We start from the raw sequence: 12,660 nt of genomic DNA, 5'->3' as shown, positions 1-12,660 counted from the left end.
ACGCAGGAAAACTGCCATTAATCCCTGGCTACTGATTTAATCGTTAGAGCACCTTTTCCCTTCAGATGGCTAGAAACTAGAAGTCACCCACAAAATCATAATAAAAGACATGGAAATAGAGCTCAGAATACAAGTTGTGTTTTGGGCTTTTTTTTTCACGTTTTATTATGAACTCAAAACTGGACCTGTTTCTGTGGGAACTTGTGCTAAGGTATGCAAATATTTCAAACCAAACCAGTCCCATTTTCCAATGTGAGTGGGCCAGGTTTCAGGCAAAGATGCTTTCACAGCAAAACCCTGGGAAAATTTACCATTTTCCACGTTTCCAATATGCCACTATTCATCTCATTTTAAGTGCCAGCAATTGTTGGAACAAGGCTACAACCCAAGAAAGCTCTTAAGCACATGCTTAACTTTCAGCAGATGAGTAACCTCAGCAAGGTTCAGGGTTTTGCTTTTATATTCACTATCGTGAGCTACCTTGAATTTTGAAACCCATAGGGACGATTTGCATCTTCTGAGCTGTATAATTGCACCATGAAAGGGATGGTAGCTCATGATTACTGAATTGTTAATTAATCATTTTTATTATATTTAAATATGCTTCAGAAGACCATAATGATGTATGCTTCCTTGATATTAGCTGTACTAATTAGATCATCTTTTCTAAATTAGAGTGCAGTTTTCTTAGCAGGTTTCCTTTTATCTGGTGTTCATTTTCAGAGGAGTTTCATGTTGTTCCCACAGATGAGTGAATCACTTCCAGGGAATCATGTTATGCAGAAGATGTTTTTCTTACTTCTGTAGAATGCCTATGGGTAGATCATGGATCTCCACAAAATCATTAAATATTTTGAAAATGGACTTTCCTCAACAATCATACATTCCTTGACTAGTTGAGCATAACTGCATCTGGGATGAAATTCAGTCCCTACAACAAACTAGCATATTTGACATGTTTACTGTGCAACACTGTCTGTATTAGTGACACATGAAAGCAGAAAATCAAAGTAGCTGAAATCCATTTATATACCTGAATAGGCAATTGTATTTTTTGTATTCTCTCTTAAGGAGTGAATTAGAAGTCTCAATGCTCCAGCACAGCGATTCTGTCTCCTTCTCCACTGAAATATTACTTTGAGAAGATTTCTAAGGAAATTATGCCCGTGTTACTCCTGAGGTCCTCTCTTAGGTTATCTTAAATATTTAACTTATCAAAACTCAGGTAGTTTGTGATATCTTTTCTGGTTAAGGAAAGACCAAATTTTACATTTCTGCACAACCAGCCAAGAAATTCCTTTAAAACTACCTATGAAAACCCAGACTATTTCACCAGAGTGTAATGATCCTAAGTTCCAGAAAGAAACTAAGAGAATATCCTCTCTTGGTGATATTTGATATGTCTATCTAGTTTAAAATCCCAATATTCAATAGCAATACCAGACATCAACAGGCTGAGGAGAAGAAGCTATTATCTTTCTCTGAACAAGTCTCTGGAAAGCACTACTTACGTGTCGACGAATCTTCTGCTGAGGTTTGAGATGACAACTGGAGATCCAGACTGGAAAGGAGGATCCCGAACGACTTTGTACTGGATGGGTTTGCAATCCGTGCACAGCGTGCTGTGGGGAACGGAGCTCAGCATGGCAGCATCGATTTCCAGATGCTCATCCAGCGTGTAGATCTGGATCCCGTATACCTCCTCGCCCACTTGTCTCACATCCAGCTTTATGGTCAATGGGATGTCGCAGAAGACATTCTGCGGCCCAAGAGAAATGTTCTTCCCGCTGACAGTGAGCAACTTGATGTCATTCACCGCTCCGCTGGAGTCCCAGTCTGGGGAAACAAAGGTCACCCAGACCGTGAGGGACTCTGGAGTCAGGGGATAACGAAATTCCAGCTGCAGGTAGCAGCCCTGAGGCTCGGGACAGGCGGGGGGCACCGTGTGTTGGTTGACTGCCGAGTTGGGACTCCACGTTCGGACGCTGGATTTACAAGGCTGCTCAACATCAGGGTGCCCTGGAAAGAAAGAAGGAAACACAGAATGTGCATAACAGGACTGAGGGAACACGGCTTATCATTGGCATTAGTCTTGAAAGAAACTGGTGGTGTGAGAACACGTCTGTCCAGGGAGCTCATTATTTACTTGAGCAGAACAGGCATGGCCAGCATGAGGAGGAGGAACTTCATGCCAGCGTCTCGTGGCTGGGGCAGAGAGACACAAAGCCATTTGGAGTGTCCAGCAGAACGGACTCCAAACGACACAAACCGTGCCAGTATGTCTGGTCCTGTATTTCCTATTTCTGGCACCATCCCCTGTGCCGAAGAATATTTTCTACCCCATCCACTTGGTACTTTATTTCAACTCAGTGCTCCTACATACCCCCCTTATCTCTTACTCTAAAGTTCCACCTTTTTCTTGTCTTTAGCAAAGACAAAGAAAAGAGATTTTGCTGATTCCAAGAAGTTGTCGTGTTGTGTTGTTGAGATGCAAAATATTCAGTTCACTCCTATGCCCTTTACAGGCTAATCCTGCACATTGTGTAAGACCCCTTTTTTTTGGAGGCACAGGTTTGAGCTGGCTCTTTGCACTCGTGATGATGAAACAACAGGCACTTGTACTTTTACATTTCTCACCGTTGGCTATGTTCAACTACACGGGAGGTATTACTAAAAACTAATGAAAGCCACAATGCTTGCTGGGATCCCAAATACTATGGTAACATTACAGTTTGGCACAGAGTCATGGACTGCAAGATCCAGAGAGGTCAGATGGGTGGAACAGTTGGTAACAGAATCCAGTGAGAGCTATAAATTCCCTCTTCCTTCCCAAATAATCACACAAAAAGGGAGCAAGCAGGACAGAGAGAAGACAAAGTACGGGAAAGAAGAAAGGGGAAAAAAAAGATAAAGAAAGGTAACAGGAGGAGAGAAATGCAGAAGGCAGAGAAAAAGAGAGAGCAAGAGAGAGAGCACAGCTGTTGGCAACCGAGGAAGAAAGCAAGATAAAGCACTGGACAAACATGACCAAACAGGACATCACTACTAATTTGAAGAGAAAAGGGCAATGTGTGAAGGTTATTCTTATTGTCTGTGATCCAATGAAGTGATAGAAATGTGCCTTTTCTGTCAAGGATACACAGCCCAGGGAATTCTCCTGTCCATACGAAATGAACCCAGGTGCAGAACGATTTCCTGGTGTCTCAGCCATCTCCTCAGAGAACCAACACAACTGTCCCACAGATGCACAACTTTTATCGCTTCTCCCTCACCCGCACATACCCATAGCCCTCCTCTCGTCCTCACACACCACAGAACTGTGGCGATGCCACTAAGCCAAGCATCTGGACAGTCTGAAGCAGCGATACGCTCTGCAGGATGCCAGAACTCCATTTAACACCCTCGATTTTATTCCCCCTAGCAAGCTCGCAAGTACTCAGTGCATAATCACTCAGAGCAGCGACAACCCCACTCAGCTCACATCATCGCACAACACTTGCTGCCATCCACATGTGCTTGGCTGGGCCCGACGATGACTTTTGCACAGATTCACAGCGAGCTCCTGACTGCAGCCCCCAAAAGGTGGGTTTTAACCCCACCATCTCATAGCGCTTTGGAAAAAATTGTGAGTGCTATTGTTGGCATCTTGCCGATAGGAAAATGGAGTTGAATAATAGCTCGCAGCCTGGCGGGTTTTTAGATGTGGCCCCCCGTCAGGCTCCTGAAAATTCACCTCTGCCAGTCCAAAATCTCAGCAAGGCTTAAACAGCGAATAAACCTCCATGCTTTGGTAGACCAGGGAGCAATCATCTGAGTTCAGGTGAACTGAACTCAACCACCTGTGCAGGGAACCGAGAGAGCACTGGTGCCTCCTGAGCGAAAACTGCTCTACCTGGCAAGAGTTGGAGCTTGCCCATACTCTTGCACAGACTGAAAGCCTAAATGAAGTACTGTGGTTCAGACAAATAGTCCTCTTCTTATATATTAGACACCTAGAGCTGAGTAAGAAATGCTTGTTTAATTGCAGGACAGGCTCAAAACGTTATTCCATGTAACTAGATTTCCCTACATGGGTGCATACTATGAAAATCACAAATATTTTTATTTAAAAGGAAATGATGGAGTGGTTCTTGTGCCTCTGCACACTTAAGTTCTGAAAACCCTTTAGCTTATGAGATCGTCAGCGAGATCAGTCATAAAAGAGCATTTCACACAGTCTCACATCTTGCCAAACACAAGCAAAATGCAAATGTGAGGTTTATGAGAATAAGCCAAATCCCATCTCCAGTCAGACAGCAGGGATGGCAGGTGGGGAAGGAGGTTTCACCCGAAACATCAGCCACATCTACAGCCTGGCGTGTCAGCGCAAGCCTTCACCCATGCCCCCGTGTTGCCCCTGCCATGGGGACAGAGACGTGAGACGCTTGCACGGGGAGGTCAGCTGGGATCTGCAGCCTCTTGGCTGCCTGTTGCTGTCACAACTACAACTCACCTGCCTCATTCCCTATTTGATCAAGACAAAGGGACCTCCAGACTCACCCTTTTCCTAGTCAATAGTGGCAAGCAGTGGGAATTCACTGAGAAATGCAGATACTGCACAGTAAGCAAGGGTACTTCCTCGGGTTTGAGTCAAAATCACAAATCCCTTTGCCAGAGCTGTGGAGGTGCTCTAAGGTCTGTCCATCTAGCTGGTGATGCTGGTGAGAATACAGACAGCTTAGAGCTTTCTTGCTCTAAAGAAAAGGTAAAGAGTAAATCAGAACTGCCTGATCTCCTGTGCTTTCCCACAATTGCTGCTGAGGAGCGCACAGCCTCTCAAACAAGTAGCACAACTGGCTGGGAAAGGATCACAAAATATCTCAGCCCAGGGGGCTGCACCCCACCACACTCTGGCACCAGCAAGGCACTAGGAAGGACACATCCCCGGAGCAAGAGTTTTACAGTGGGCACAGCCCACGGGCTGTACAGAGCTGGGTAGCTGTGCAGAGTAACAATGCTGCGAGACCTCAGGGACATGAAATGAGACCGACCATGTGCAGAGCCACTGCAGGGACATGTGAGAAATGTGGTTTTCTGGTAAGAGGCTGGATGAGTACTACAAACCATTTCCCGTGAGTGTTGTCTCAGGTTTTCAAATGAGTTCATTTTGGCCATGCTTATGCCTCTTTTGTATTCACTTTCCATGAACGTTCAAGCAGTGGAGATTTACATACATGAACACTTGCAGAAAGTGAATTTAAAGCTTGCATGCTTGAGCACTCACAGATAGACAATTAAAGAAGCCAGACAATGACTTAACTGTGCTATTTGTAACTCAGACCAAGTGCAAACAGGCAGAGATCCTGAATGTCAGGGAGTGTGGTAGTGACGACAGAAAATTAGAGAGCAACAAATACCATACACTTGGTGTATTTTCTACCCTAAAGTGGAGACAATTTGTTAATGCAGTAAGAGGACAGGATTCCCAAATTTTCTTTCCAGAGCAATGGCACAACAGCAATCGAATGAGACAGATAAGGATCAGACTTCACCCTTCATAGTTAAGAATATGCAGGAACACACTGTAAGAAGAGGAAATTAAATGCAAAATGCAGCTGAGTAATAAATCTTAGAGTAGCTTAGTTTCTCTAGGAATGATGCCGCTGGCAAGACGTGCGAGATCTAGAAGTTTTCAAATCAGAGCTCGTTGGAGAAATTTTGACGGAACTGAGTATCTCAATAGAATACGCAGTTCTTTCAAAATCAAAACACTTTGCAAAATTCGGTTTATTTGGCCAAAATTTTATTCTGGAAGAGAAAATGGGAACAAAGTTCTAATAATATTAGAACATTGTGTTTTGACATTTTTGGAAGAAATCGTTTTGCTTTTGCACTTTCAATCACTTTTCATTTTGATATTAAAAGTTGCTTTTGCCCTAGATTATATACTAAGAGGAGATTTTTTCAAATGTCATAATTGAACTGAAGTTCACGAAGGAGGAATTATATAAGCTAAACAAAACATTCTGGCCAACCTCAAACACTTTTTGTTTTTAATTTTCCTTCATGGAGAATTTCAAAAGTTTCAGGTTTTGTTCCAAACAAAATCAGGTTTCAAAGCCTTGTAATTGTTGGCGAGGTGGAAATTCAGTCTTTCTACCCTGCACTACAACTGCAAGTGATCCAAACTTCGCTAATCCTGTTTACTTGGTAATCCGGTCACACTCGTAGCTGGAGCGCTGCTTCCCAGGACGGATCTCTTCCACAACATCCACTCAAGGGGCAGGTGCACTCTGTGCTGTGCCCGGCAGCCTGGCCCTTGGATGTCCAAACCAGGGGTGAGCTGGGGTGAACCACGGCCCCCCAGGAGCCCCTCACCTCTGATCTGGGCATGCAGGGCAAGAAGCACTTTGCCCGTCCATCCTGTCCCTTCACACAGCAGGGGCATAATCTGTTGCACATGCTGGCATGAGGACCAGGGAGGGATCCTGCGTGCCAACATTAAATATGTCACTACACTAGCTTACAGATTATCTTCCTTGTAGATTAACTCCCATGCACCCTAGCTGCAGGTCAGAGAAGCCCTTAATACAAGAAGAAATTTGTATAATGAGTTCACAAAGTTCAGGCATTGACGTTTGAGTTCAACGAGCCCATCTGTGTGTTTTCAGCGAAGTTTGGGCCCGGCGTGTGCTGCACCTGAAGGAATAGCTCGTGATGGACAGAGTGAAATAATGCTCTGCTCTTCCCAAACCATAACTTGTGGTTACTGACCTCTGCCTCGTATATTCTTAAATATACTCTACTGCATCCAACTTTGTGCATAATGGAAGGTATGTAGAGAGTAGAGTTAATGATGGAGATCTAATGGCATTGTACGACCGTCTCTGCAGACCATTTTCCTTCCAACTTGCTCTAGAGAGGAGCTGTAAGCGTGACTTGCACAGCACCCCAAACTAGACTGAGGTTGATGCAGTCACCTGCATTCCTGCAGGAGTCCTTGCCCAAAGGGCAGTCTCTGCTCCTTCCAGCAGGTCTGCTGGTGCAGCCTGTTACATCGCAGTGCAAGCAAAGGCAGCAGAAATCAGGTCCAAACAAATAACATGCAATTCTTCACTTTTGGAATTGGAGTAGAAGGAGTAAACAGCTCCCCTGAGGAATTCATCTGGCAGATGTGAATGGTCAGTGTTTCTTGGCACTCCACTGCTTTCTGAAATTCAGGTTCAGCTCCCGGAATTCATTTAACTCATGGGCAGGGCCAGAACACGGGGGCCAAACACAGGTATTTCAGCCAGGGGCATTACTACAAGGACGCAGTGTATTTACTTGTCCTCTAGTTCTGTTCATGCTACACGCAGGTACAGCCAGCCACCCTCTCCCAGGGGTTCCCACCCGCTCCATGGCGCTCTTTTTTCTCTGGCCCAACCTCTCCCCTGCCACGACTTCGCCCCTGCCCGTGACTTACCTTCTGCTTCCCGCGGGCTCCAGTGCCCCGAGGGATCACAGGGCATCGGGGAGGAGGCGCTGAAGGCATACTGCACCAGGACTCTTCCTTCCACACACAGATCACATGCTGATCCCACTTCTCTAGGAGGCCAGGAAAACAGGAAAACACACCACCTTAGTAACAGCCGACTGAGCTGCTTATTCAACTATAGTAAAAACAGTAAGACTTAGAATTCAGTTCCACTTAACCTTCTTTTCTTACAGCACCGACAAGAGTGTTATCTGACCCTGATCTTCTGTAGGTTTGGGCTAACGGCTTGTGAAGATGGCATCTGTGTGAGTCCACCAACAAACACAAATACAATGACAGTATCCTGTGAAACCACACTCAGCTGTGTCTTTTTCTTTTTTCCCTAACTACACCTGGATCAAGCCCTGACAAAGGAAATACGTGTTGTTTAGCGGACAGAGCAGAGAAACAGGTTTCAGGAGATTTCAGATCTATTCCTGCTCGCACCATGGATTTATTGCATGAACCTGTGACATCTTCAGGACTGTGAGGGCCTTGGGCTTACCAGTGATTAGAGGACACAGTAAAGTCCCAGACTCTGCAAGCACCAGACAGAGCTGCTCTGTGAAGCATGGCTTTGCTAAATGTGCAAGGACCCGCTTTCGGAGTTGTCTCACTGCCCCGATCACTAGAAGTCTGGAAAGGGGCGGGTTGTGATCATACAGAAAAGAACATGCCCTTAATCCTTTCCAGAGGGGAAACTGGATTCAGTACCTGGCAGCCTTGGTACCAGCAGATGGCTCTTTTTGAGCTGAAACATCTTATGGCCCCATGCCATCAGATGGCATGACGTGGCGTTGGGAAAGGCAGTTCACTGCCCAATGCCAACATGACTTCAACTAGACAACAGGTCTGATACCAGCTACTGTCAATAAAGCCCTATCAGCAGAAGCTGATGAACAGGAAAGCCCAGTTAAACACTGATTCATAAATATTTTTGCTAATACGTTCACAAGGTGAGGGTTTAAACTGATGTAGACTAGTGTAACTCTAATACATTCCCTAACATTAAAGTGATTTATATCAGTTGAGGACGTGGCTCACACAGTTCATCCCTAACGTTCTTCGGAGTCTCACAGTTTGGCACCAGTATGACCCAGAATATGTGTTTTGATCCCAGAAACTTTTTTATTATTCTTAATTCATTGTTCTGCTTTAACGAATGACGCCCACCCAAAACAAAAGAAAGAATTAGTGATCTTAAGAGAACAAATGCAACTAGGAAAGAACAGAAGTTTTAGGCAAACAATTTGTGCACAACACAGTGCACTCGCTAAACACCCCAAGTAAGTAAGGATGGAGTCATCAATTATTATAATCAGACACGCAAATTTCAACCATCTCCCACTGTGATTGATTTCAGCATAGCTTTGCAAAGGACACTGTGATCCTCAGGCAGAAGAGGACAGCGAAGTTACCCCCCCAGCCCTCCCAGGCTTGTTTCCTTTTGGTGCTAGGGACGACACATGCTCAGCTGCTCTATGGCTTAGCATCTCCTATTTGTTGACAGGGATCTATTTGAAAGTCAAGTTCAGTTGGCTTAATTAGGCGGAAGCAGGGATTGTCGACAGGGGGGACTTGGAATGAAATCAGTGGTAAAACTCGTATCCATTTCAGTATGGCCTGCCGCCACCCCTGCAAAGAGACATTAAAGGATTGAACCAGCAGACATCGCAGAGAGGGATGCACCTGCTGAAAACATCTGACAGGATGAAGTGTGGCAATGGGGTAGAACAGAGGGAAGGGAGGCAAAGATCTTCCTTGCACGATCTGTACCAGTCATAATGAACAAACCTGGGCATGCCACGAATAACTTCTCTGTTCTCTGTCTCACTTCACCCACCTGTATTATTGGTATGATACCACCTCCCTGTTTCATCTCTCAGCCATCTATTTAGCAGTGGTTTAAGTGCTTAATTCAGCATGCCTAAATAGTATATGCAAAAAAAAAAATAAATCAAGAATCTGGAAAAAATGGGACCGAGAAATCAAAATGTAGGATTATTATCGTGCAGTTGTTTTTCAGACACATCCACCAACAGTAAGGATAGAAATCCTTGCAATAATAATATTTCAGTTTCTCTACAAAGAGACTCCAGCATTAGTGCTTGGTCCTGGATGAGGACAGGGCTTTGAAAGCCAAGTTTCCACAATTAGGACTGCTTTTTACTCAAATTAGCAGCTATACAATTTCATCACAGGCTGCCATGGTGGAAAAAACTGTAGGCTTATGGACAAACATTTCCTTTTTACCAGCAAGGACTTGGAGGTAAGAGAAATCACAAGGAGCATCATGTGGGAAAGGCTATGAGCAAACTTTCTCTTTTTACTTTTCCAGTTTGGGAGCCAAACTCAACCCTGATGTAACTCCACTGGCTGAAAGGAGTTACACAGGGGATGACTCCTGGGTTAAAGATTTTGGTCTGCAGACTCTTGAACACAAATCCTGCAAACAGCCATGGATGTCAAAACTAATTATGGAATTGTATTTACAGGCTTATGAAAAGCTAAGCCAGATCCTTACACCTTATGTAGCCACTGACAGCAAGACAAAATGAGCATAAAATGGTTCAGAACGCTGTTAATTAGGAACGATAGCATATCTGACACCTTATACACCGGTACACATGATTCCCCAAAGTGCAGGGTAATGGAAAATCTAGACTTTGCTGTTTTCTAACAAACCAAGTACTGGGGAAATTCCAGCTTCTGAAGTTCAGAGCACAGGAGGAATTAATTCCTACAGCATGATATTCCAGGGAGGTGGATTCAAAACATAAAGATTACTAGTGAAAAACAGGCAATTCTCATCAGGGCTGGCATCAGTTTAGTGGGCAATCCCAAACCAGTAAAAATCTGTCATTCCTTTCGGTAACCAATGCCTGTTTTCGGACTAAATTATACCTGCTTGCTTGGAATTCAGTATCAGTGCCCTCCCCCCCCCCAAGGCACTGAAACTTTCCAGCAAGATTTAAGCAAGCAATTATCAAGCCCAGCCATCTAGATCTGGGAAACATACTGGCCAAAATATTTGCCTGCTAAGAATGAGATAGCATCAGATTCATGGAAATTAATACAGTCACCTCAATGAAAACTTGGAAGAGCAGATGCATTCAAAGTTTTCTGTCCAAGCAGAATCTGCTGCAGAGCCCTATTACAATAACTGTTTACATCCCGCCTACGCATATCAAACAGGAGGCGCATGAATGGATGCTTAGCGACAGCAGATGAACGCATCTAATAGATGCAGTCAGGAAATGAATAGAGTTTTCTTCTTCTCACTTGTTTTCACTCGTTTTGTTGGCTCTATTATTATTTCATTATCACATATTATTATATGCGCATGTGACATTTTCATTTTTCTTTTGTGTGTGTGGTAGTATGGGGAATGGCAACTATTCCAATCCCATAGGTAGCAACAAGAAGAAATGCTGGGGTTTGATGTATTTTATTACTAAAGATGTTTAGAAGTTCAACCAGCTGCTGGAGTTTAGGGTCAAACACATGCTGGCAAGTTTATATGCAGGTAAATGACTCTCTGGAGCAATACAGCACCCATCAGCTCTATACATGAACTAGGTAAGGAGAGTCTGCCAGGAAGATTTTACTTCTGTGCACAGCCAAGGCATGAGGACACAGGATGGGCACCCCCAGACCCACAAGAACTGCGACTTAGCAGTATTCTCTGTCCCCAGAGCCACATAATTAATCACAGAATCATAGAAACACCTAGGTTGGAAAAGACCTTCAAGATTGCCACATCCAACCACAATACTCAGGGACATCACGTAATTTCTAGAACTGAGGCCTTAAGAGAAAAGCACCAAATATTGTGGCAATGTGACAGTTGCGTCTAAGTAGGGAAGAGGCACGGGGCCCTTTACCTCCATGCTTCATCCCCCTGCAGCCACAGAGCTGTTGGGACCTCACCCACACGTACAGCCAGACCAGGGTTACATTTTTAAACACAAGGCTAAGTTTTTCCTTCCTGACTTTCATTAAGCAGAGGTCACTGCCTGTGCACAGCTCTAGAGAACAAAAGGGACTTCAATTGCACGGAGTGCACCTCCAGTAGCCTTGTAGTTTGGATCGGGAGAGAGCTTTTGAAGTGAAACTCTTCATCTTCCCCACCTGCAGCGCTCGGAGCAGTCCCAGAGCTCGGAAGCTGGACCCTGTTCTGCTGGAAGCCGGAGTGCAAGATGTGCCCCCGGACCACACCTGATGTGCTCCAGCTGATGGCATCCCAGCCACAGGACCAGGCTCGAGCTAGGCTGAGGCAAACACCCCTGAAGCCCCTACCGGGTTGACGTCAGGTCTTCATTAACGACTGTTTTGCGCTAGAGATCTACTTATATTGGGCCACAATGCTTGCTAATGTAGCCAGAGCCATTCAGCCTTTTAAGGCCCTTTTACACTGTCAAAACAGCATGGAAGGGGCCTCCGAGCATTAGAAACCAGGCCCAAGGCACTCAGCAGTTGAGTATCAGTCCTCTGTTTTTTACATGAATAGTCCCATTGAAGTGAATGAGTTTATTCATTCAAGTGAGGCAAGTAAAATTTGGGCCATGGTGTGCACTTTGTGTAAAAATATCTGCGAAGATTTACAGTATTCCCACACACAGATAAGATTATACTTGGCCAATTTTACCTCCTACTTGTCTTGCACAGTGACCCAATTTTGTGAATTGATACAGGCACGTATCTATCCAGGCACTGCCGGACACACAGGTACTGGGAGTTTAGCACATGGGTTGTGTTAGTCACTACAACGCTACCATCACATGTGTTTTGATTAATACATCAGAAGTTTGGGCTTGTTTTAGACAGGGCAATTTATAGATTTCAGTGACATTTTACAATGGTCACAGCAACATTTCTCTATCTTTTAGTACTCAGAATCCCATTTTAACAAGGAATTGGACACAAAGTATTTGAAACTGTCTCTTTAAATCTCTTCAGTAAAACAGCACACGGATTTGAAAACCCAAAGGATATTTTTTCTAAAAAATCACTACTTAACATATAACTCTGTTATGAAATTTTAGATTTAGCAGGCTATCCACTGTATGTCATTTAAGAAGCAACTAACTAGGAGTTATTAAGAACATATTGATTGAGTTATAAGAAATATGTAATAAAGACATATTTGGTTACATAACAATTAA

General features: G+C 44.2%; 1 protein-coding gene across 19 annotated transcripts in view; it reads right to left on the bottom strand.

Moving 5' to 3' along the window:
* PAPPA (pappalysin 1) overlaps positions 1 to 12,660 on the bottom strand; it is a 361,421-nt gene that overhangs the window by 108,410 nt on the left and 240,351 nt on the right. For all 19 annotated transcript variants that reach the window (XM_083807365.1, XM_083807367.1, XM_083807366.1 and 16 more), the window contains 2 exons: positions 7,445 to 7,566; positions 1,512 to 2,019 (listed from right to left, as the gene is read on the bottom strand). In XM_083807365.1, the coding sequence (XP_083663491.1) occupies positions 1,512 to 2,019; positions 7,445 to 7,566 (630 nt within the window). The remainder of the gene's footprint in view (positions 1 to 1,511; positions 2,020 to 7,444; positions 7,567 to 12,660) is intronic.

This window comes from Anser anser (assembly GCF_964211835.1).
Source record: "Anser anser genome assembly, chromosome: 21".
In the NCBI taxonomy this organism is placed as follows: Eukaryota; Metazoa; Chordata; class Aves; order Anseriformes; family Anatidae; genus Anser; species Anser anser.
The sequence above is the reverse complement of the archived record's forward strand: the minus strand, read 5'-3'. Positions and strand labels throughout refer to the sequence as shown.